Source organism: Oncorhynchus kisutch, linkage group LG10, assembly GCF_002021735.2.
Source record: "Oncorhynchus kisutch isolate 150728-3 linkage group LG10, Okis_V2, whole genome shotgun sequence".
In the NCBI taxonomy this organism is placed as follows: Eukaryota; Metazoa; Chordata; class Actinopteri; order Salmoniformes; family Salmonidae; genus Oncorhynchus; species Oncorhynchus kisutch.
Window position 1 is genome coordinate 29,657,860 of NC_034183.2, and position 21,643 is coordinate 29,679,502.

Consider the following 21,643-nt stretch of genomic DNA (forward strand, 5'->3'; position numbering starts at 1 on the left):
AAATGTAATGTTTTTAATAGTATATAACTGCCTTCATTTTGCTGGACCCCAGGAAGAAGCTAATGGCAGCAGCTAATGGGGATCCATAATACATACAGATACAAATAGAGAACTGATACTGTGTACTGGTTGTTGGGGTGGGATTGGCGTGGGTGGTCTGTGGGTTGCATTTGAATATGTATTGGATTCGTCATGAAGGTCAAAAACTAAAAAAAGGTCAAAAACAAAAAGGACACATTTGCAACAGATCAAATAAGGGGGAGATTGCATTTCAACTTAAAACATTATTTAATAAATCGGTAAGCACATAATAGGAAGAAGTTTGTTTCAGGGTACTATATTGAATATTATACAAATCCTAAACATTTAAAAAGGGCCAATTTGGATGCAATCACTTAGCTTAATTTCTCAGCGCTCAAATAAAATGTTTAAAAAAATTATGTTGCAGGAATGCTAATCTTATCTGTTCCTAACTACAGAAACTTCTGAACAATCTGTGATGGTGGGCGTCATGGCCTGCAGAAGTTCCATGGAACTACCCTCTCAACATCACCACATTCAGCCTACTCTCATCAACAAGCAAAGGAACTTTAATACATAGCAAACCTAAATGCATACATGTGTAGGCACACATACACGGAGTGTAGAAAACATTAGGAACACCTGCTCTTTCCATGACAGACTGACCAGGTGAAAGCTATGATCACTTATTGATGTCCCTTGTTAAATCCACTTCAAATCAGTGTCGATGAAGGGGAGGAGACTGGTTAAAGAACAATGTTTAACCCTTCAGACATACACAGTGTGCCGGTGAAGGTGAATGAGCAAAACAAACAATTTGCTGTGTGTATCAAGAATGGTCCACCACCCAAAGGACATCCAGCCAACTTGACACAACTGTGGGAAGCATTGAAGTCAACATGGGCCAGCATCAACGCTTTTGACACCTTGTAGAGGCTGCATCACATCCAGCTGTGTAAGGGAGTCCCATAGGGCGGCGCACAATTGGCCGAGTGTTGTCCTGGTTTGACCGGGGTAGGCCGTCATTGTAAATGAGAATTTGTTCTTAACTGACTTAGACTCCATGCCCTGACGAATTGAGACTGTTCTGAGGGCAAAAGCGGCTGCAACTCAATAGTAGGAAGGTGTGCCTAATGTTTTGGACACTACGTGTATATTATAAACCTCCACACACACTAGACTTGCAGACTGTAGAGAGAATCTGGGCTCCCTCTGGTATGAGCAGGAAAAACACAGTTAGAGCCCAGGCTGGTGTTGAAGGTACACTCACACCAGGTCATGAAACATCATACTAATTGCACAGCAAAGTGTGGGGTCCCTTTTGGAAGCTAAAATCAACGACCACCCACAGCAGCCTTAAACATAGTGATGTAAAAAAAAATCTCCTGAATTATGAAAGTGAAATATCAAGCAATAAAATAGCAATTTAGGCCCCAACCTACTGTTTAAAGCTTTAAAAACCGGGCTCATAATAAAGCCAAACAAAACACACTCTGGGAGGAACTTCATAATACAGCCAATCATACTGTGTAGCCTGGCTGGGCCACATAACCAACTAAGCATAAGAATTAATATGGTACCGTATCATATGAACAAGTATACACAGCCAAACTATTAAGACTTGATCCCAAACCTTCCGTCAATGAATCAAAACAGGTGCAGCCCTATGTATCCAGTACAGACGAACACATTCCAACTTTAGACCAACAGATTTTCACTTTACTCCATAGTGTACAAATGTTCTATGAGTGTGTAAAATGGGTCAGGAGCTCCAGGTGCGTTACTTTTTTGTGTCTGGGCTGCGCTTCAATCTCCTAAACAGCTGTGATAAGAGTCAACTGGCCCATCTGCTCTGAGATAGGGAAGGCAATAACGAGCCTGCTGGCCCACATCACACACTCACCCCCTAAAGGCACCAAGGCCCCCGGCTGGAAGATCATCCTATTATTGCTATCTGCACTCCACTCTGTGTGTGTGTGTGTGTGTGTGTGTGTGTGTGTGTGTGTGTGTGTGTGTGTGTGTGTGTGTGTGTGTGTGTGTGTGTGCGGGAGTGAGAGATAGCTGATCCCATCCTCACCGACTGCTCTCTACGATAAGACATTTGGCTCCGAGGCTCTCTGATGACAGTCTGAATGTAGATAAAGTGATAGCAAGGGATATGATACTATCTAATACCTTCTAACACCCCCTAAGGTCTGCTGCCCAATCCAGTTCAACACCTTGCAGCCTGATGGCGCTGGAGATGGCTGCCGTTTTACGGTCTCCTAACCAATTGTACTATTGTGTGTTTTTTCACGTTATTTGTAACTTATTTTGTACAGAATGTTTCTGCCACTGTCTCTTATGACCGAAAAGAGCTTTTAGATATCAGGACAGAGATTACCCCGTACTGGAATAATATTTTTTCTTTAACAAGTCGGACGCGAAGCATTTCCCTCTGACACCCGAAGAGGCCCTCATCCCAGTCATTCGCAGGAGAAAGAGGCGGAGATATCGGGGGACGTAGGTCTGGGTACGGTAAGGATTAGACGGCGAGTGGGTAATCTACCTTTACTGTCGGTCCTATTAGCCAATGTACAAACATTGGCTAACAAAATAAAATAACTAAAAAGCACATATATTCTACGAACGGGACATTAAAAACTGTAATATCTTATGTTTCACAGAGTCGTGGCTGAACGACGACATGAATAACATATAGCTGGTGGGTTGTAAGCTTTTTCGGCAGGATAGAACAGCGGCCTCTGGTCGGACAAGGGGTGGCAGTCTATGAATATTTGAAAACAATAGCTGGTGCACGAAATCTAAGGAAGTCTCAAGGTTTTGCTCGCCTAGAGAGAGTATCACATGATAAGCTGTAGACCACACTTTCATCTATATTCTTCGTAGCTGTCTATTTACCACCACAAACCAATGCTGGCACTAAGACCGCAGACAATGAGCTGAATGAACACTTATTTTAACTTAATATAATACATCAATAAAAATCTATTTAGCATCAAATAAATAATGAAACATGTTCAATTTGGTTTAAATAATGCAAAAACAAAGTGTTGGAGAAGTAAAATTGCAATATGTGCCATGTAAAAATGCTAACATTTGAGTTCCTTGCTCAGAACATGAGAACATATGAAAGTTGGCGGTTCCTTTTAACATGAGACTTCAATATTCCAAGGCAAGAGGTTTTAGGTTGCAGTTAAAATTGTATTTATAGGCTAATCTGAAAACAAGACTCCCTAAATTTTATCACCATATCGATTGCGCAACCAGGGCTGGAAAAACCTTGGATCACTGCTATTCTAACTTCCGCGACGCATATAAGGCCCTGCCCCGCCCACAACTAAAACATGCGGACTCTCCTTCACTGCAGCCGACGTGAGGAAAACATTTAAACGTGTCAACACTCGCAAGGCTGCAGGCCCAGACGGCATCCCCAGCCGCGCCCTCAGAGCATGCGCAGACCAGCTGGCTGGTGTGTTTACGGACATATTCAATCAATCCCTATCCCAGTCTGTTGTTCCCACATGCTTCAAGAGGGCCACCATTGTTCCTGTTCCCAAGAAAGCTAAGGTAACTGAGCTAAACGACTACCGCCCCGTAGCACTCACTTCCATCATCATGAAGTGCTTTGAGAGACTAGTCAAGGACCATATCACCTCCACCCTACCTGACACCCTAGACCCACTCCAATTTGCTTACTGCCCAAATAGGTCCACAGACGATGCAATCTCAACCACACTGCACACTGCCCTAACCCATCTGAGCGTTGGACTAGTAACCGAAAGGTTGCAAGTTCGAATCTCCGAGCTGACAAGGTACAAATCTGTCGTTCTGCCCCTGAACAGGCAATTAACCCACTGTTCCTAGGCCGTCATTGAAAAGAAGAATTTGTTCTTAACTGACTTGCCTAGTAAAATAAAGGTAAAATAAAAAAAATAAAAAAAATCTGGACAAGAGGAATACCTATGTGTGAATGCTGTTCATCGACTACAGCTCAGCATTTAACATCATAGTGCCCTCCAAGCTCGTCATCAAGCTCGAGACCCTGGGTCTCGACCCCGCCCTGTGCAACTGGGTACTGGACTTCCTGACGGGCCGCCCCCAGGTGGTGATGGTAGGCAACAACATCTCCACCCCGCTGATCCTCAACACTGGGGCCCCACAAGGGTGCGTTCTGAGCCCTCTCCTGTACTCCCTGTTCACCCACGACTGCGTGGCCATGCACGCCTCCAACTCAATCATCAAGTTTGCGGAGGACACAACAGTGGTAGGCTTGATTACCAACAACGACGAGACGGCCTACAGGGAGGAGGTGAGGGCCCTCGGAGTGTGGTGTCAGGAAAATAACCTCACACTCAACGTCAACAAAACTAAGGAGATGATTGTGGACTTCAGGAAACAGCAGAGGGAACACCCCCCTATCCACATTGATGGAACAGTAGTGGAGAGGGTAGTAAGTTTTAAGTTCCTCGGCGTACACATCACAGACAAACTGAATTGGTCCACCCACACAGACAGCATCGTGAAGAAGGCACAGCAGCGCCTCTTCAACCTCAGGAGGCTGAAGAAATTTGGCTTGTCACCAAAAGCACTCACAAACTTCTACAGATGCACAATCGAGAGCATCCTGTCGGGCTGTATCACCGCCTGGTACGGCAACTGCTCCGCCCACAACTGTAAGGCTCTCCAGAGGGTAGTGAGGTCTGCACAACGCATCACCAGGGGCAAACTACCTGACCTCCAGGACACCTACACCACCCGATGTCACAGGAAGGCCATAAAGATCATCAAGGACAACAACCACCCGAGCCACTGCCTGTTCACCCCGCTATCATCCAGAAGGCGAGGTCAGTACAGGTGCATCAAAGCTGGGACCGAGAGACTGAAAAACAGCTTCTATCTCAAGGCCATCAGACTGTTAAACAGCCACCACTAACATTGAGTGGCTGCTGCCAACACACTGACTCAACTCCAGCCACTTTAATAATGGGAATTGATGGGAAATGATGTAAAATATATCACTAGCCACTTTAAACAATGCTACCTAATATAATGTTTACATACCCTACATGATTCATCTCATATGTATATACTGTACTCTATATCATCTACTGCATCTTTATGTAATACATGTATCACTAGCCACTTTAACTATGCCACTTTGTTTACATACTCATCTCATATGTATATACTGCACTCAATACCATCTACTGTATCTTGCCTATGCCGCTCTGTACCATCACTCATTCATATATCTTTATGTACATATTCTTTATCCCCTTACACTTGTGTCTATAAGGTAGTAGTTTTGGAATTGTTAGCTAGATTACTTGTTGGTTATTACTGCATTGTCGGAACTAGAAGCACAAGCATTTCGCTACACTCGCATTAACATCTGCTAACCATGTGTATGTGACAAATACAATTTGATTTGATTTTGTATTTCATATACCTTTGACTATTGGATGTTCTTATAGGCACTTTAGTATTGCCAGTGTAACAGTATAGCTTCCGTCCCTCTCCTCGCCCCTACCTGGGCTCGAACCAGGAACACATCGACAACAGCCACACTCGAAACAGCGTTACCCATCGCTCTCCACAAAGGCCGCGGCCCTTGCAGCGCAAGGGGAATAACTACTCCAAGTCTCAGAGCGAGTGACGTTTGAAACGCTATTAGCCCCGCTAACTAGCTAGCCATTTCACATCGGTTACACCAGCCATTAGGTTGATAGGCTTGAAGTCATAAATAGCGCTGTGCTTGTGAAGAGCTGCTGGCAAAACGCACAAAAGTGCTGTTTGAATGAATGCTTACGAGCCTGCTGCTGCCTACCATCGCTCAGTCAGACTGCGCTATCAAATCATAGACTTAATTATAACATAACACACAGAAATACGAGCCTTTGGTCATTAATATGGTCGAATCAGGAAACTATCATTTCGAAAACAAAACGTTTACTATTTCAGTGAAATACGTTCCTAGGCCGTCATTGAAAATAAGAATGTGTTCTTAACATACTTGCCTAGTTAAATAAAATAAAAATACAAATATTTTTTTAAATCTGCAAAATCGGCACCCAAAAATACAGATTTCCGATTGTTATGAAAACTTGAAATCGGCCCAAATTAATCGGCCATTCCGATTAATTGGTCAACCTCTAATACAGGACTAAGACTGAATCGTATTACAGCGGATCAGACACTCGTCGGATGTGGCAGGGCTTGCAAACTATTACAGACTACAAAGGGAAGCACAGCTGCAAGCTGCCCCATGACACAATATTTTCAATGGGTCCTCAGATCCTCAAAGGTTTCTACAGCTGCACCATCGAGAGCATCCTGAATGGTTGCATCACTGCCTGGTATGGCAACTGCACGGCCTCTGACCACAAGGCACTAAAGAGGGTAGCGCGTATGGCCCAGTACATCACTGGGGCCAAGCTTCCTGCCTTCAGGGACCTTTATACCAGACGGCAATTGCTAGCTAGCGCAATGACTAGAAGTACATGGTAACTGCTAGCATGCTAGTAGATACCATAGACTTTTAATTATTGCGCTAACGCTAGTTAGCATTGGCTTGTAAAACTGACTTCCTTCACACTGGGTGCAGAGACATAAAAAGGTGTCCACCTGACACTAGGGAAGTAGATAAAGGGCTGCATTGCCAAAATCCCGAAGTATCCCTCTAATGTCAGTCATGTGTTTCCCCATAAATGTAGGGGTACGGGGGGAGAGGGAGAGATTATGAAAGAGAGAGATAATGACTGACCCAAGAGATAATGACTGACCCAATATTAGAGAGAAAGAGAGAGGGGAAGAGAGATTCAGCACAACAAGCAACACTGTTTTCACGCTTGTGGGCCAAGAGAAATTAACCTCAACATTAGAAACCTTGTTATACAGTAGACATGATAAATTAGAGCTTGGGTCAAAAACATCACAGCAAAATTACAGTCAGACTAACCTACAACCCTGGACAAAGGAAATTAAATGGACAGAAACGTCACCAAATCAAACAAAATTCAGCTTAAAATGATGAGAAAATAAGAACAGATAGACCAGCATAATCACTACTGATCAGAGGTGACCTAGGTGAGAAAACATACAGAACCCATTCTCTAGTGTTCGCCTTTTCTATATCCCCTGTGCCTACATTAACCATAATGAATGTAGGCACATTAAACAACAACCCTCTTTAAATACAAAAAAAGTGAACTATCTAACTGAATCATGTGAAATTTGACTTTTCAACAGTATTGCAATATTTTGCCTACAACTGTTCCAGCACAGATTTACTCACTGGGTCTGTGCCAGGCAGCCTGGAGCCAGGGTAGTTTGGGAGTCTGGGATGTGCTGCAGGTTAATGAGCTCCAGCATGTCCACCTGAACATCAGTGGTGTGTCCTGGCAGAGGTTGCAGCACAGTCAAGATCTTCTCCATCAGGCTGTCACCATGGTGACCAGCAGCCCCTGAGGACAAGGACAAACAGAGAAATGTAAACCAACAACATAGTCCAAGTAAACATAAACTCCTGTGTAAGTGGAATAGAATAGGGACTACGGAAGTGTCACAATAAAATACCCTTTCTGTTGGGAAGGGAGGTGCAGCAAGATTATGTAATTGAGATGTGGGGAAATTGTGCATGTGTGTTTGACTCTGCTGCAGCTTGACATGTTTATGGACATCAGACATTGTACAAGACTGTGACATGCACCTGTTAGACCCAGTGCCCTGTCGATGAAGACAATGGATGCTTTATTGGTGGCAGTCTTTCTGCGGCTTTTTGCTTGAGGATGGTTGGCCAGTTCCCCAGCGATAAGACGGCTCATTGGACCCACTGCAAAGTTCTCCTGCCGGGTGCTGGTGGACTCAAACATGGAATTAACCACACAGGCCAGGGTTTTAATTTCAATCTGCAACTCCGGAGTAAGAGACTGCATGTCAAAATCAGTCAAACTGACAAACCTATTCTCTGTTCGCTTTATTTTGATGGTCTAGAGGTCCAATAATGTCTTTGATAATGTCAGCTGTCCTCCCCTTCAGCAGAGTGCTCACCACAAACACAGCCTTTGGTTCGTTTTCACCACCGGCTTCGAAGCTTGAAAACTCTTTTAAATTACGAGCCCCAGCCTCAAATAAACTTGTAGCTCCACCGTTCCAATGAAGACTCTCAGCACACTTGTCGTCCATGAAAACAACAGCTTTCTTTACCTTTGACAACACTTTGTCCCACATCTGACCGGGGAAACACGTGAAGACCTCAATCGGTAACATTTAGTAAATGCAACTGTCGTTTATACCGACCAAAAATACAAGATTTCTATAAAATTGTCAGGAAAAGTTATTTCAAAACAACAACACAAACACATGTGAGTCTCTTAACAGTGATGTGGCGTTCCACGTCGCGACAGATATACGTCATCATGCAGCTGCTGCGCCGGTTTCATGTAAGAATCTGCTGCATTTGCTATTTCTTACCCCCTAGCATATGTTATGATTGTCTATTTGTGTACTTATTGAATGTATCCAGACTATTCCACATTATTTAAAAAAACAACAACAATATATATATATTTGCTATTTCTTACAAAACTGAAAGCAAACTCATTTGAGTTTCCTCATCATAGCTATATACTATCCACACTACACAAAAATACATACATTTTTTTTATAAATTGAAAAAAATAAACCATACAAAAATAAAGGTATGCTTGTCATGAGTTCAGAAACAAAGCAAGCTTGTTTGACCCTGGCAAATACTGTACTACTTTATATACTTTCAGAAATTGCTACATTGTCTCATCTAGAGACATACTGACCAATGGTAGAGTCCTGTTTCTTCCGACGTACGTTTACGTCGTGTATAGAAAGGTCCCTATAGAAACGTGTGTGGGTAAAGTAAACTGTCACTTTTTTTTTTTACCATTAGGGTTTATTTTACGCATGCTACCGAATACCGATAAGGTGACACGCCGTCCTATTCCGTTATTATTATTTTTTAAATCCCCGTTATATGTAACAGTTTGACATTTGAATATCTGTTCTGTAAAAATCTCAAGTTTTGCGAAATAACTGGATTTTAAATTCGTTGCCAGTTATTGTATTTGATAGAATATCTGTCAAGTTGTGATTCACAGCAGAAGTGACTGGGTTTGGGTAGACATGTCCGCAGAAATGGACAAAACAACTGATGCAAGCGGGGGCGATGAAGAAGAATGGTTATATGGAGGTATGCTAGTCAAAACAGATTTGATGACACTATCTAGCGCAAACTTGAAAGTACGTGAGCTAAACAGTTCTGTTAGCAAGAAAGCTAACCACAACACCAGAAACAACACGTGCACCAGCTTACCACGTTGACATCGCAACAGCTGTTGGGGATTTTTTTTTCTCTCTTGCTAAACAGAAGGAATTATTGAGTTCTGGCATTTACAGTAGATATTTGGAGACTCATTTTGTCTGTTTAGGTTTTGAAGTGTGTGTATGATGCAAACATGCTGATGTTTCTTTTCTGTGATAGATGAGAGTGAGGAGAAGGCAGAGGAAGAGGCACCTAATAGGTAAGTGACAGGTAAACCACCCACTGTTAAACTGTCTGTTTTACATAGCAGACAGTCACCTGGCTGTCTGTCCTATTCTGTCCTCAATTTACCACTTGCCTAGATCTCAAATATGTACTGAGCGTTCCTGCAAACCAGACCTACACCAGACTACACTGTTAAATTGTTCCTTTTGTAAAATACGTATGCCCACAAATTAGGTGTGTATTCTTGCAGCATACTACAAATGTTGGACACATGATTTATTTATACCTATCTTAGACACTTGTTTTGTGGCACTTACACAAATGACACCTGTTAAGCTTTCTACACGAATATACTAGTCACATGTCTATGTTATGCTGTTTGAGATTCACAACGTATAGCCACACTATTCACTCTTAGTCAGTTTGTACTGGTTCTGCAAATCTGTTTTATTACATTCTCCAGCATCATCTCCCCTGTTTGCACCAATGATTCTTGTGTTCAAATCATTTTGATCGTGAGTGATAATTTACAACAGTAAGCGGTGAACTGATTTGAAATAAGATGGGCTAGCAGCAGCTTCATGCCCCATTAGGACCAATTTTGCTTTATTAATGAAGTGTTCAGATTGAATGCACTTTGCACTGCTCAATAATGACTGAGTGATATCATAATAGTTGTCTCTGGGTTGTGTGTGTTTGACGCCACTGTGTGTGAAATGTGCGGCCTGTCAAGTGGCACATTAAAAACCAGTTTGGATGCCTGTTAAATCCGTGGCAAGGCAAGCACTGTTTGTTTGAACGGGGTAAAGTGGATCTAAGCCATCATTAGATAGGGGTTCTGATGGTCGCTGCATTGGGCTTTGTTAAAGCACATCGCCTCGGTGTAAACGCAGCATGATTCATCAATTAAGCTACAGTTACTTCACCTGAGAGAGAGAGAGAGAGAGAGAGAGAGAGAGAGAGAGAGAGAGAGAGAGAGAGAGAGAGAGAGAGAGAGAGAGAGAGAGAGATGACCCTTTTCAGAATCAAACATGGTCCAGCAGCTCAAAAAGAGACTATTACGTCACGTTAGGGATTCTTCAGGCAATAGGCTGTCATTTTACATGTATCCCTTTACAAGGAAATTTATTTAGTCTATTCTTCAAATGTTACAAAAGTCTCAGTTTAAGTAGACGTTGTGATGTTGTTTTTTTCACAGTGCAAAGGCCCAGCCGACTGCTGAAGAGGTCCATGAGAATGGAGTAGTGAAGCAGGTACCTACTGCTTAGGGTTATGGAGGAGTCAACCTGGGATAAACAACACTCTTCTGAACCTGACTCACCTGTTGGAATGGCAATCCATCATGGAATTCCCTCAGAACCAAACTTTCTACTTGGAATATTCCTCTTTAACTGTGTGTGTGATTCATATAAACATGCTTTTATGAATTTATATTGTCTTTGTGTTTCTGTAATGTCAGGATACAGGCCAGGAAGATGAAGAAAGTGACAGTGACAGTGAGGATGATGATGACGTGTGTGTAACCATTGGCGATATAAAGACCGGAGGCTCGTCTCAGCCTTTCAAGTGAGTATTTAGACAATAGCAAGGTGTTAATCTATTAGATGTAAGGTCCCCTTTTTTGACCTGCTTGGTTCTTGTACCGGTTCCCACCAACATTTTCACTTATAAATCGATCTGTGGATACCGTAGATCGAAATGGCTTGCTTTGACCGATAGCCCTGGTTCCCTAGGACACAATAGGATTTCTGAGCAGGAAAGTGACGTAGGATGTGAAATCTGAAACCACTTGAAGCTGGGATGTCCCTCCTACCGTTTAATTCGCTCTTCCAACTGTCCATCAACACCTGGCTATTTCCTATATTACAGCCATGGACAAAGCACATGCCTTCAATCATTACATCATTGCACAGCAGGAGAGAGGGGTTTCATCACTGTAGCACATTCAGAGATTGATTTATAGCCATTAAAAAGCACTTTCTGTTTGTCATAGATGGACAAGATTAATATGAGATGAAAGGCGAGATCATAACGAGTTCAGGAAGCCAAGCTAGATCTCCGTGAGACGTTCACAGCAACGTGGGCAGACGTTTTGATCAAGAGAGACCTTCAGAAAATATGCAAATGTTCTCGAACACTAAACATACATATATGTATTTTACAGTTCTAAGGAAGGTGTAATTGTATAATTTGATTATGCTATATTTAGAAAGCATATACAGTTGAAGTCGGAAGTTTTACATACACTTAGGTTGGAGTCATTAAAACTAATTTTTCTACCACTCCACAAATTTCTTGTGAACAAACTATAGTTTTGGCAAGTCTGTTAGGACATCTACCTTGTGAATGACACAAGTCATTTTTACAAGAATTGTTTACAGACACAGTGATTTATAAGTGAAATAATCTATCACAATTTCAGTGGGTCAGAAGTTTACATACACTAAGTTGACTGTGCCTTTAAACCGCTTGGAAAATTCCAGAAAATGATGTCATGGCTTTAGAAGCTTCTGATAGGCTAATTGACATCATTTGAGTCAATTGGAGGTGTACCTGTGGATCTATTTTAAGGCCTACTTTCAAACTCAGTGGGGAAATCATGGGGAAATCAAAAGAAATCAGCCAAGACCTCAGGGAGAAAAAAGTGTAGACCTCCACAAGTCTGGTTCATCCTTGGGAGCAATTTCCAAATGTCTGAAGGTAACACGTTCATCTGTACAAACAATAGTACTAAAGTATAAACACCATGGGATCACACAGCTGTCACACCACTCAGGAAGGAGACAAGTTCTGTCTCCTAGAGATGAACGTACTTTGGTGTGAAAAGTGCAAATCAATCCCAAAACAACAGCAGTGGAAACGGGTACAAAAGAATCTATATCCACAATAAAAAGAGTCATATATCGACATAACCTGAAAGGCCGCTCAGCAAGGAAGAAGCCACTGCTCCAAAACTGCCATTAAAAAGACAGACTATGGTTTGCAACTGCACATGGGGACAAAGATCATACCTTTTGGAGAAATGTCCTCTGGTCTGATGAAACAAAAATATAACTGATTAGTCAGAAAGTTAAAGCTTGGTTGCAAATGGATCTTCCAAATGGACAATAACCCCAAGCATACTTCCAAAGTTATGGTGAAATGGCTTAAGAACAACAAAGTCAAGGTATTGGAGTGGCCATCACAAAGCCCTGACCTCAAACCTATAGACAATTTGTGGGCAGAACTGAAAAAGCGTGTGAGCAAGGAGGCCTACAAACCTGACTCAGTTACACCAGCTCTGTCAGGAGGAATGGGCCAAAATTCACCCAACTTATTGTGGGAAGCTTGTGGAAGGCTACCTGAAACATCTGACCCAATTTAAGTAGTTTAAAGGCAATGCTACCAAATACTAATTGAGAGTATGTCAACTTCTGAGCCACTGGGAATGTGATGAAAGAAATAAACTGAAATACATTATTCTCTCTACTATTATTGTGACATTTCACATTCTTGAAATAAAGTGGTGATCCTAACTGACCTAAGGCAGGGCATTTTTACTAGGATTAAATGTCAGGAATTGTGAAACTGAGTTTTTAAATGTATTTGGCTACGGTGTGTATAAACTTCTGACTTCAACTTTAAGTTATTTCAAGCCTTATTCGTACAGTTTTGTTGAATAGGAAATACATCATGTAAAGTATTTTATATTTTCATCATATTTGTACTGTACTCCAGCTTGTGTCCTCAGTAGTGACTACACCTCAACAATTTAACTATTTTTACAAGGTTTTAACCTTTCTTTGAGTATACAGCATTACTAGTTATTGTTTATGGCCCTCTCATGATACATAATTACTTTTGGGGATTACATAGATTACATTTCTGATTACTTTAGTTACATTTAACTGGTTTAAAATACAACAGTGTGTTACTGTCCTGCAATCTGGATTAGTTTTGATGCTCCAACTTGAGTTGAAAAGAGCATAATATATTAGACCCTGTACATTTTAGGTGGAAAAACCTTTTGTGGAACGCTTTTTTTCACCTGGCTGTCAGCGCAACTAACATCTATTGCTGTTGCCTCTCCTTTGTCACATCATTTTATGAGTCCTGATTATGATTCTATGTTACAGTATGCATCTTTGGCAGCATTTTATCTCACCACCCATGTCACTTTCAGCGGTCTTCAAAGCACAGTCTCCCGCATGAGTCATGGGCAGTGTTTACACAGGCAGCCCAATTCAGATTGTTTTTTTCTTTCAATAATTGTTTTTTTGACCAATCAGTTCAGCTCTGAAAAAAAGATGTGAAAAAATCTGATGTGATTGGTCAAAAGAACAATTAGTGGAACCAATGAGTTGGGCTGCCTGTGTAAGCGCAGCATGTCTCTGTGTGTGTCCCCTTCTTGTGGTGGTGATTATTATTTTTTTTTTTCTTTCATTGTGTAGTGCTTTTGGATCCACACCAGTTAATCTCAACATTAAGGCTGCAGGGAGAACACATGCGTCAGGTAAATACCCCTCATTCCTGACTTCTGACCTTAGAAGTGAGTGTACAAAACTTTAGGATCACCAGCTCTTTCCATAACAGACAGGTGAATGAAATGATCCCTTATTGATGTCACTTGTTAAATCCATTTCAATCACTGTAGATGAAAGGAAGGAGACAGGTTAAAGAATGATTTTAAGCCTTGAGACAATTGAGACATGTATTGTGTATGTGTGCCTTTCAGATGGTGAATGGGCAAGACAACATGTTTACGTCCATTTGAACGGGTTATGGTAGCAGGTGCCAGGCGCACCGGTTTGAGTGTGAATTATGGTCACTGCATGCGTAGGAACTCATCCACACCCACATTCATGGTAGTGGTAAGAGTGTGAAGTGAATGTATCATGGACTGTGTCCTGTTGTTTCCGGTGCAGTTGGCCCCAAAGCCAAAGGAGTGGACCTGGATGCACTGGGCAGTGTTAACGGAATCCCTGTGTTGGAGGTCGACATTGAGTCTTTTGAAGAAAAGCCGTGGAGAAAGCCTGGTAAGGGGGGTGTGTGTTGGTTGGTGTGAGGTTATGTCTTTGTGCGTGTTCTGTGCAGGTGTGAACTCAGGTCTGGCTGATGACTGGTCTGTGACGCGGTCTGTTCAGCTTTCAGTTATGTTTGTGTTTAGGTTCGGACCTCTCAGACTACTTTAACTATGGCTTTAACGAGGACACCTGGAAGACCTACTGTGAGAAACAGAGGAGACTACGCATGGGGTATGAGGGCATGAACCATGCTTCAGCCACTAAAATCATGGTAAGACATTACTTTTGAACATACAGTGCCTTGAGAAAGTATTCACACCCCTTGGCTTTTTCCCCAAAAAATTGTGTTACAGCCGGAATTTAAAATGGACACACAATCTACACACGATACCCCATAATGCCAAAGTGGAATTTTGTTTTTAGAAATGTTTACAAATAAATTTAAAATTAAAAGCTGAAATGTCTTGAGTCAATAAGTATTCAACCCTTTTTTGTAATGGCCTAAAATAAGTTCAGGAGTAAAAATGTGCTAAGTCATAGAATAAGTTGCGTGGACTCATGTTGTGTTCAATAATAGTCTCCTACATGATTTTTAAAAGACTACCCCATCTCTGTACCCCACACATACAATTATCTGTAAGATCCCTCAGTCGGGCAGTGAATTTCAAGTACAGGTTCAACCACAAAGTCCAGGGAGGTTTTCCAATGCTGCGCAAAGAAGGGCACCTATTGTTAGATGGGTCAAATAAAATAAAAAAAGTTGACATTGATTTTCCCTTTGAGCATGGTGCCGTTATTAATTACACTTTGGATGGTGTATCAATACACTCAGTTGCCGGAGAGGAAGGAAACTGCTCAGGGATTTCACAATGAGGCCAATGGTGAATTTAAAACAGTTACTGAGTTTAATGGCTTTGATAGGAGTCTGAGGATGGATCAACAACATTGTAGTTACTCCACAATACTAGCATAAATTACTGAGTGAAAAGAAGGAAGCCTGTAAAGAATAAGAGAAATTCCAAAGCAAATACTGCAAAACGTTTGGCAAATAAATGTTACTTTTTGTCCTGAATACAGAGCATTATGTTTGGGGTAAATCTGACACAATACGTCACTGAGTATCACTCTTCATATTTTCAAGCATGGTGGTGGCTGCATCATGTTATGGGTATGCTTGTCATCGACAAGGACTAGGGAGATTTTTGGGGGGATTTAAAAAATATGGAATAGACTAAGCACAGGCAAAACCTTAGAGGAAAACAGTCTGCTTGGTTCAGTCTGCTTTCCAGCAGACACTGGGAGACAAGTTCACCTTTCAGCAGGACAATTACCTTAAACACAAGGTCAAATATACACTGGAATTTCTTACCAAGACGACATTGAATGTTCCGAAGTGGCCTAGTTTTGACTTAAATCGGCTTGGAAATCTATGGCAAGACTTGAAAAGGGCCATGTCTAGCAATGATCAACAACCAACTTGACATAGTTTTAATATTTTTTTTATAATGTGCAAATATTATAAAATTGAGGTGTGCTATGTTCTTAGACTTACCCAGAAAGACTCGCAGCTGTAATCGCTGCCAATGGTGATTTTAACATGTATTGACTCAGGGTTGAATATTTATCTAATCAAGATATATTAGTGGTTTATTTTCTATTAATAAAATAAATTATACAATTCAATCCATTTAATCCCACTTTGTAACACAGCAACATGTGGAAAAAGCCAAGGGGTGTGAACACTTTCTGAAGGCACTGTATATATAATATTACAGATTATCACAGTATAAGTGCAAGAATTGTTCCCATTTTAAGAAACATTCTCAGGCTTTGACATTGTTGAGGCTGTGTGAGTGAGTTGCTCTTCCTCTTAGGTCCACCAGGGACGTTCAGCCCATGGTGATAGGGATGGGGCCCTTTCCTGCTTTAGGTCTGACTATTCCTCCCCCAGCAACCACTACAATTCAGGCTCCTCCAGGTAGGTACCCCGGTCGATCACTGGTCAGTGTCACCTGGACCCCATCAAGGTGGTCAATTTGTTTATATATATACTTTTATTTCACCTTGATTTAACCAGGTAGGCCAGTTGAGAACAAGTTCTCATTTACAACTGCGACCTGGCAGTCAATGAGTCAAGTTTGTATTGGTCAGTGGTACCTGTGTCTGAGGTAATGTTCTTACCAAACACAATGTTACATCCTGAAATGTTACAAGTCATGGAAGGTATGCTAAGTCACTTAACTATTAAGTGGTTTGAAATAAAGGTAGAGGTGCTGCGAGCGTTGCTTAGTTAAAGTGCTCTGTTCCCTCTCTAATGAAATCCTGATGTGCACCACCTCCCGTCACGTTCCTGTTAATGGCCACCTGTGAAGCGTTGTTTAGCTTTGGGGCAGGCTTAGCCCTGCGGGGGGGGGGGTTCTTTTACCGTGTGAAGACAGAGGCCATGGAATTTGACTGCTCAATTACAGCGGCCAATCATTTACGGGCTTGGGCCCGTAGTAGCAGGCATTAGCAGACTGTTAGTAAATACTCCTCTCAGCCCCATGGGCTCATTCTGGTTCCACTCAGGGACCAGGTGCTCTACGCCTCAAGGAGGAGTGATGGACTTTTACAAACACACACCCGCCCCTCCTCTCCCTCCCTCTCTCTCGCCCTCTCTCACTCTAGCTGTCTCTCTCTCTTTCACATGCTCTTTCACTCTAGCTGTCCTCTCTTTCACACACGCTCTCTCATTCTAGCTCTGACTCTTTCCCTCTCCCCTCAGCTACCCTCTCGCTCACTTGCTTCCTCCAATCCTGTCTATTGTGAGTTTTAGCATGGCTCATGTCAGGTTGGTCCAGACTACAGACAGGGGGACAAGGGTGACTAAGATGGGCCCCTTAATTAAAGGTCTGTCTCTATATAAGGCCCCCTCCTCCTCCTCGCTCCCTCAGCAAGGTTCCCCCAGTGGAGGTCATATGATTCTGAGCATTATTCAGCCAGGGGGAAAGCAGGAAGTCAGAGTATGACAAATGCACACGGCATTGTGCAAATGATAAAGTGTTAAACGAGGTCCCACACTACACTACAGACCATCTCTCACTCTATTGAGCTGTGAGAACGCTGGCAGCTCCAGAAGGGAGAAAGTGGAAACTTGATGCTTGGTTGAAGGAGCACATATTGTATTCTTTCCACATTCTCTAGATGACTGTGTCCAGACTAAGGGGGGCTGTTGGTGGAATGGGGTTATTGTAGACCTTTCTTGTTACATAAAACTGTCATTTTAAGTTGCGATGTGTGTGTCAGCTTCCGGGGCTAAGCTGCTTTGTTTTCTATTTATCTGATATTCTGGTGTTTTTAGAGGCCAGAGAGAGGGCCAGAGAGAGGGCCAGAGAGGGGGCCAGAGAGAGGGCCAGAGAGAGGGCCAGAGAGGGGGCCAGAGAGGGGGCCAGAGAGAGGGCCAGAGAGGGGGCCAGAGAGGGGGCCAGAGAGGGGGCCAGAGAGGGGGCCAGAGAGGGGGCCAGAGAGAGGGCCAGAGAGAGGGCCAGAGAGAGGGCCAGAGAGAGGGCCAGAGAGAGGGCCAGAGAGGGGGCCAGAGAGGGGGCCAGAGAGAGGGCCAGAAAGGGGGCCAGAGAGAGGGGGCATTAGTGAGCCTGTAGCTCTTAGCATCACATCGGGCTGCTGCTTGATGCAGTTTTTATGCTTTCCTCTTGTAATGTTTACTTTAGATTAAGTCCTAGTGACAGAAAGGGGTTAGTGTCCCATCTGTGTTTGGGGACGGTGGTTGTTTTGGGGAAGTGTTGTTAGCAGAGTGCAGTGAGAGGATGACCCAGATAAGGAAGGTCATGAATTAATGGACCTGGAGGATGGTGATGGGGTCACAGGCATTATATAAGTCTTCTACATCTGTAGTTTATGAAATTTGAAGGCAAAAGGCCATACCCAGGTCACATCCTGAAATGTATCTGCATTTTATAACTTGACAAAAACAAGAGATATGCCTAAATATGCTTACTTGTTATACCTGCTCCATGCACAGATACCAGTTGTATTATGTATTCTGTATGTTTACTCTGTGTTCTGCGCTGGTCAGTAGAAAGCCGAGCGGCACCATTGATGTTATTGGGGGACAAACTGGTACCATCAGCCGGGTAGAGGGACGAAGACGTCACAATATAGAAGGAAATAACATCCAGGTAATGTGTGTCTGTTTTAATGTGATATTCTAAAATACACCCTGGGTGTTTCTCAATATGCATACTACCGTGCGTCGCACTCTCATGCTCAAGTCCATTCTCCGAGGGCGTTCTCTTGAGTACATTCTTGTGAGGACAAGTGTGGAGAACACATAAAATATTGATTTGAGAAGCACTCTCACTTCCCTCTACTGTATTACCTCACCCTGCACCTCCCCATTCATTGAACCTTCTTCCAGCCAGGACAATGGCAATCGAGACCAAACAAGTTTATACACTAAGCAAATGTTTTACTTCATACTCATGAGTTAGCTGTATGGGAATCGTAATAATCTAGCTAGCCAGCTAGTTTAACAGGTAAAAACGACGGAAAAACAAGTGTTATGCTAGGTATATGGCTTAGCTGTCTATTTGTGGGTAGATGGCTACTAATTCTAAGTTGTTAGCCATATTACATTTCTATGTGCTTTGACAGTGGGTATTGTAGGCAGGTAAACTGGCCACAAATGGACACGGTATGTATTTAAAGTACCAAGATAAAATATTGTAGTCAGGCAACATATTAGTTGAATGGGCAACATCTCTTGTGTCAGATCAAATAATGGCCGACATTGTTTTCAAGAAATGTTCTGTTGTTTTTTTACACGGTTGGGTCATATTCCTGTGCATACTCTCTGAAGCTTGCATCGATGCATGCTTCAAAACACACCATCACCAAAAGTATGTGAACACCCCTTCAAATTAGTGGATTCGGCTATTTCAGCCACACCCGTTGCTGACAGGCGTATAAAATCGAGCACACAGCCATGCAATATCCAGAGACAAATGTTGGCAGTAGAATGGCCTTACTGAAGAACTCTGACTTTCAATGTGGCACCGTCATAGGAAGCCACCTTCCCAACAACTCAGTTTGTCAAATTTCTTCACTTCTTGATCTGCCCCGGTTAAAAAGTAAGTGCTGTTATTGTGAAGTGGAAACATCTAGGAGCATCAACAAGCTCACAGAACAGGACTGCCGAGTGCTTAAGTGCGTAGCGTGTAAAAAATAGTCTGTCCTCGGTTGCAACACTCACTACAGAGGTCCACTACCGAGTTCCAGTGAAGGGAAATCTTAACGCTACAGCATACAATGACATTCTAGATGATTCTGTGCTTCCAACTTTGTGGCAACAGTTTGGGGAAGGACCTTTTCCTGTTTCAGCAAGACAATGCCTCCGTGCACAAAGCGAGGACCATACAGAAATATTTTGTCGAGATCAATGTGGAAGAACTTGACTGATCTGCACAGAACCCTGACCTCAATCCCATCGAACACCTTTGGGATGAATTGGAACCGTGAGCCAGGCATAATCGCCTAACATCAGTGCCCGACCTCACTAATGCTCTTGTGGCTGAATGGAAGCAAGTCCCCGGAACAATGTTCCAACATCTAGTGGAAAGCCTTCCCAGAAGAGTGGAGGCTGTTATTGGAGCAAAGGGGGGACCAACTCTATATTAATGCCCAAGATTTTGTTGTAATGAGATGTTTGACAAGCAGTTGTCCACATACTTTTGATCATGTAGTGTATGTACTAACAGAATTATCGTCCGAGAAGTGCCCCCTCCCCGTGCTCCGTTTCACATACTTTGATTTAGACTCATGCTCCGACCCTCCTGTACTGCAATTTGCATGTTCACGGCAGTATACATAGTGAGAAACACCCCCTATCTTTCCTCCTTGCATTAAGCTGGTAAATGTACCTACCTAGTCTGAGCTTTGTTTTTGTATGTACGTGTGTGTGGGTGCATGCATTGCAGGTGCTTTCTGAACCTCCCTCTGATGCTGAGCCTACTCCCACTAAGATGCCCCCCTTTTTTCCTCCCAACATCCCCCCGCCTCCTTTCCCGCCTCCACCCCACAATGTCAGCTCCGCCCCTCCACTCATTCCTCCACCACGTAAGTGACCTCAGCCCCACAAACGCACACTAGCGCACAAACACTGCTCCCTTTCTGGGTGTCCTCTGATCAGCAGCACAGTTATGGAATGTAGAGGATAAGGTTAAGGATTGCATAAAGACATTGCTTGGAGGTCAGACAGACTGGTGAGGGTCACTCTCGTGACGCCACGGCGTGTTGGCTCCCTGGGGTCATGGGAAGATGACGTTCAACTATGACATTTCCCACTGTGATTAATTAGTGTTAGTGGCCACAATTTCTCTCTTTTTCGATCTCTGTTTTTCTCTCTCTCATTCTCTCACTTGCTCTTTCTTTCTCTCCCTCTGGCTCTCTCATTCTCGCTTTCTCTTTTTCTATCTTTATTGCTCTCTCTTTCTGTCTTTCTCTCTCTCTCGTCCCACTGTGATTAATTAGTGTGAGTAGCCACAATTTTTCTCTATTTTTCTCACTCGCTCTGTCTGTGTATGTGTTGATGCATCATTAGTACAGCTGAGGGGTTTGGGTGAACAGATTACAGTATAACCCAGAGTTGCAGGTGTAAATCCCATGCTGAGAACCCTTGAAGGAAAGGCTTGTTTTAACCCGCCATGCATCATGGAGCATCCAGCTGTATAAATGACTGATACGTTCACCATGCCAATCCTGGAGGAATTGTTTGAAGCTGCACCATAAGTGATAATAAATAACACTGCATGTTGAAGGACAGGGTTGAGAGTTGGAGGTGGGTTAACATAACATAAATGTTTGTGTGCGCATGTGTCTGCCCTCTCTGGGTGAGTGTCTTTTCCCCCAGGTGTGTGTAATTCTGTCCAGGTGGGTGTCTGTCAGTTTGCCTGACTTCCTCCTCATCTCCTGATGAATATGAGGCAGAAGGCAGGAAGGACCCTCTGGCCTGAGCTCACAGCTGATCGCAGGCTGCCACCGCTTCATCTTCAAAGATTTCAAAATAGCAGGCCCCCTACTCACCCCTCACACACCCCCAGCA

At 42.9% G+C, this 21,643-nt stretch overlaps 2 protein-coding genes across 5 annotated transcripts in view; one reads left to right on the plus strand and one right to left on the minus strand.

Moving 5' to 3' along the window:
* Window positions 1-8,406, minus strand: part of LOC109897193 (sec1 family domain-containing protein 2-like) — a 78,700-nt gene extending 70,294 nt beyond the window's left edge. Inside the window, exons 1-2 of the mRNA XM_031833513.1 lie at window positions 7,733-8,406; window positions 7,319-7,487 (exon numbers count right to left, since the gene is read on the minus strand). The gene's annotated coding sequence lies outside the window, so the exon portion shown is untranslated. The remainder of the gene's footprint in view (window positions 1-7,318; window positions 7,488-7,732) is intronic.
* Window positions 8,407-8,903: 497 nt separating this feature from the next.
* The window catches only part of LOC109898024 (pre-mRNA 3'-end-processing factor FIP1), a 40,290-nt gene continuing 27,550 nt past the window's right edge, over window positions 8,904-21,643 (plus strand). For 2 of the 4 annotated variants that reach the window (XM_020492760.2, XM_031833511.1), the window contains exons 1-10: window positions 8,904-9,247; window positions 9,539-9,578; window positions 10,743-10,797; window positions 11,004-11,110; window positions 13,975-14,036; window positions 14,449-14,559; window positions 14,691-14,818; window positions 16,422-16,525; window positions 18,620-18,722; window positions 20,520-20,658. In XM_020492760.2, coding sequence (XP_020348349.1) covers window positions 9,181-9,247; window positions 9,539-9,578; window positions 10,743-10,797; window positions 11,004-11,110; window positions 13,975-14,036; window positions 14,449-14,559; window positions 14,691-14,818; window positions 16,422-16,525; window positions 18,620-18,722; window positions 20,520-20,658 — 916 coding nt within the window. In that variant the 5' untranslated portion in view covers window positions 8,904-9,180. The remainder of the gene's footprint in view (window positions 9,248-9,538; window positions 9,579-10,742; window positions 10,798-11,003; window positions 11,111-13,974; window positions 14,037-14,448; window positions 14,560-14,690; window positions 14,819-16,421; window positions 16,526-18,619; window positions 18,723-20,519; window positions 20,659-21,643) is intronic. The other 2 variants (XM_020492762.2, XM_020492761.2) reach the window with 2 other exon arrangements.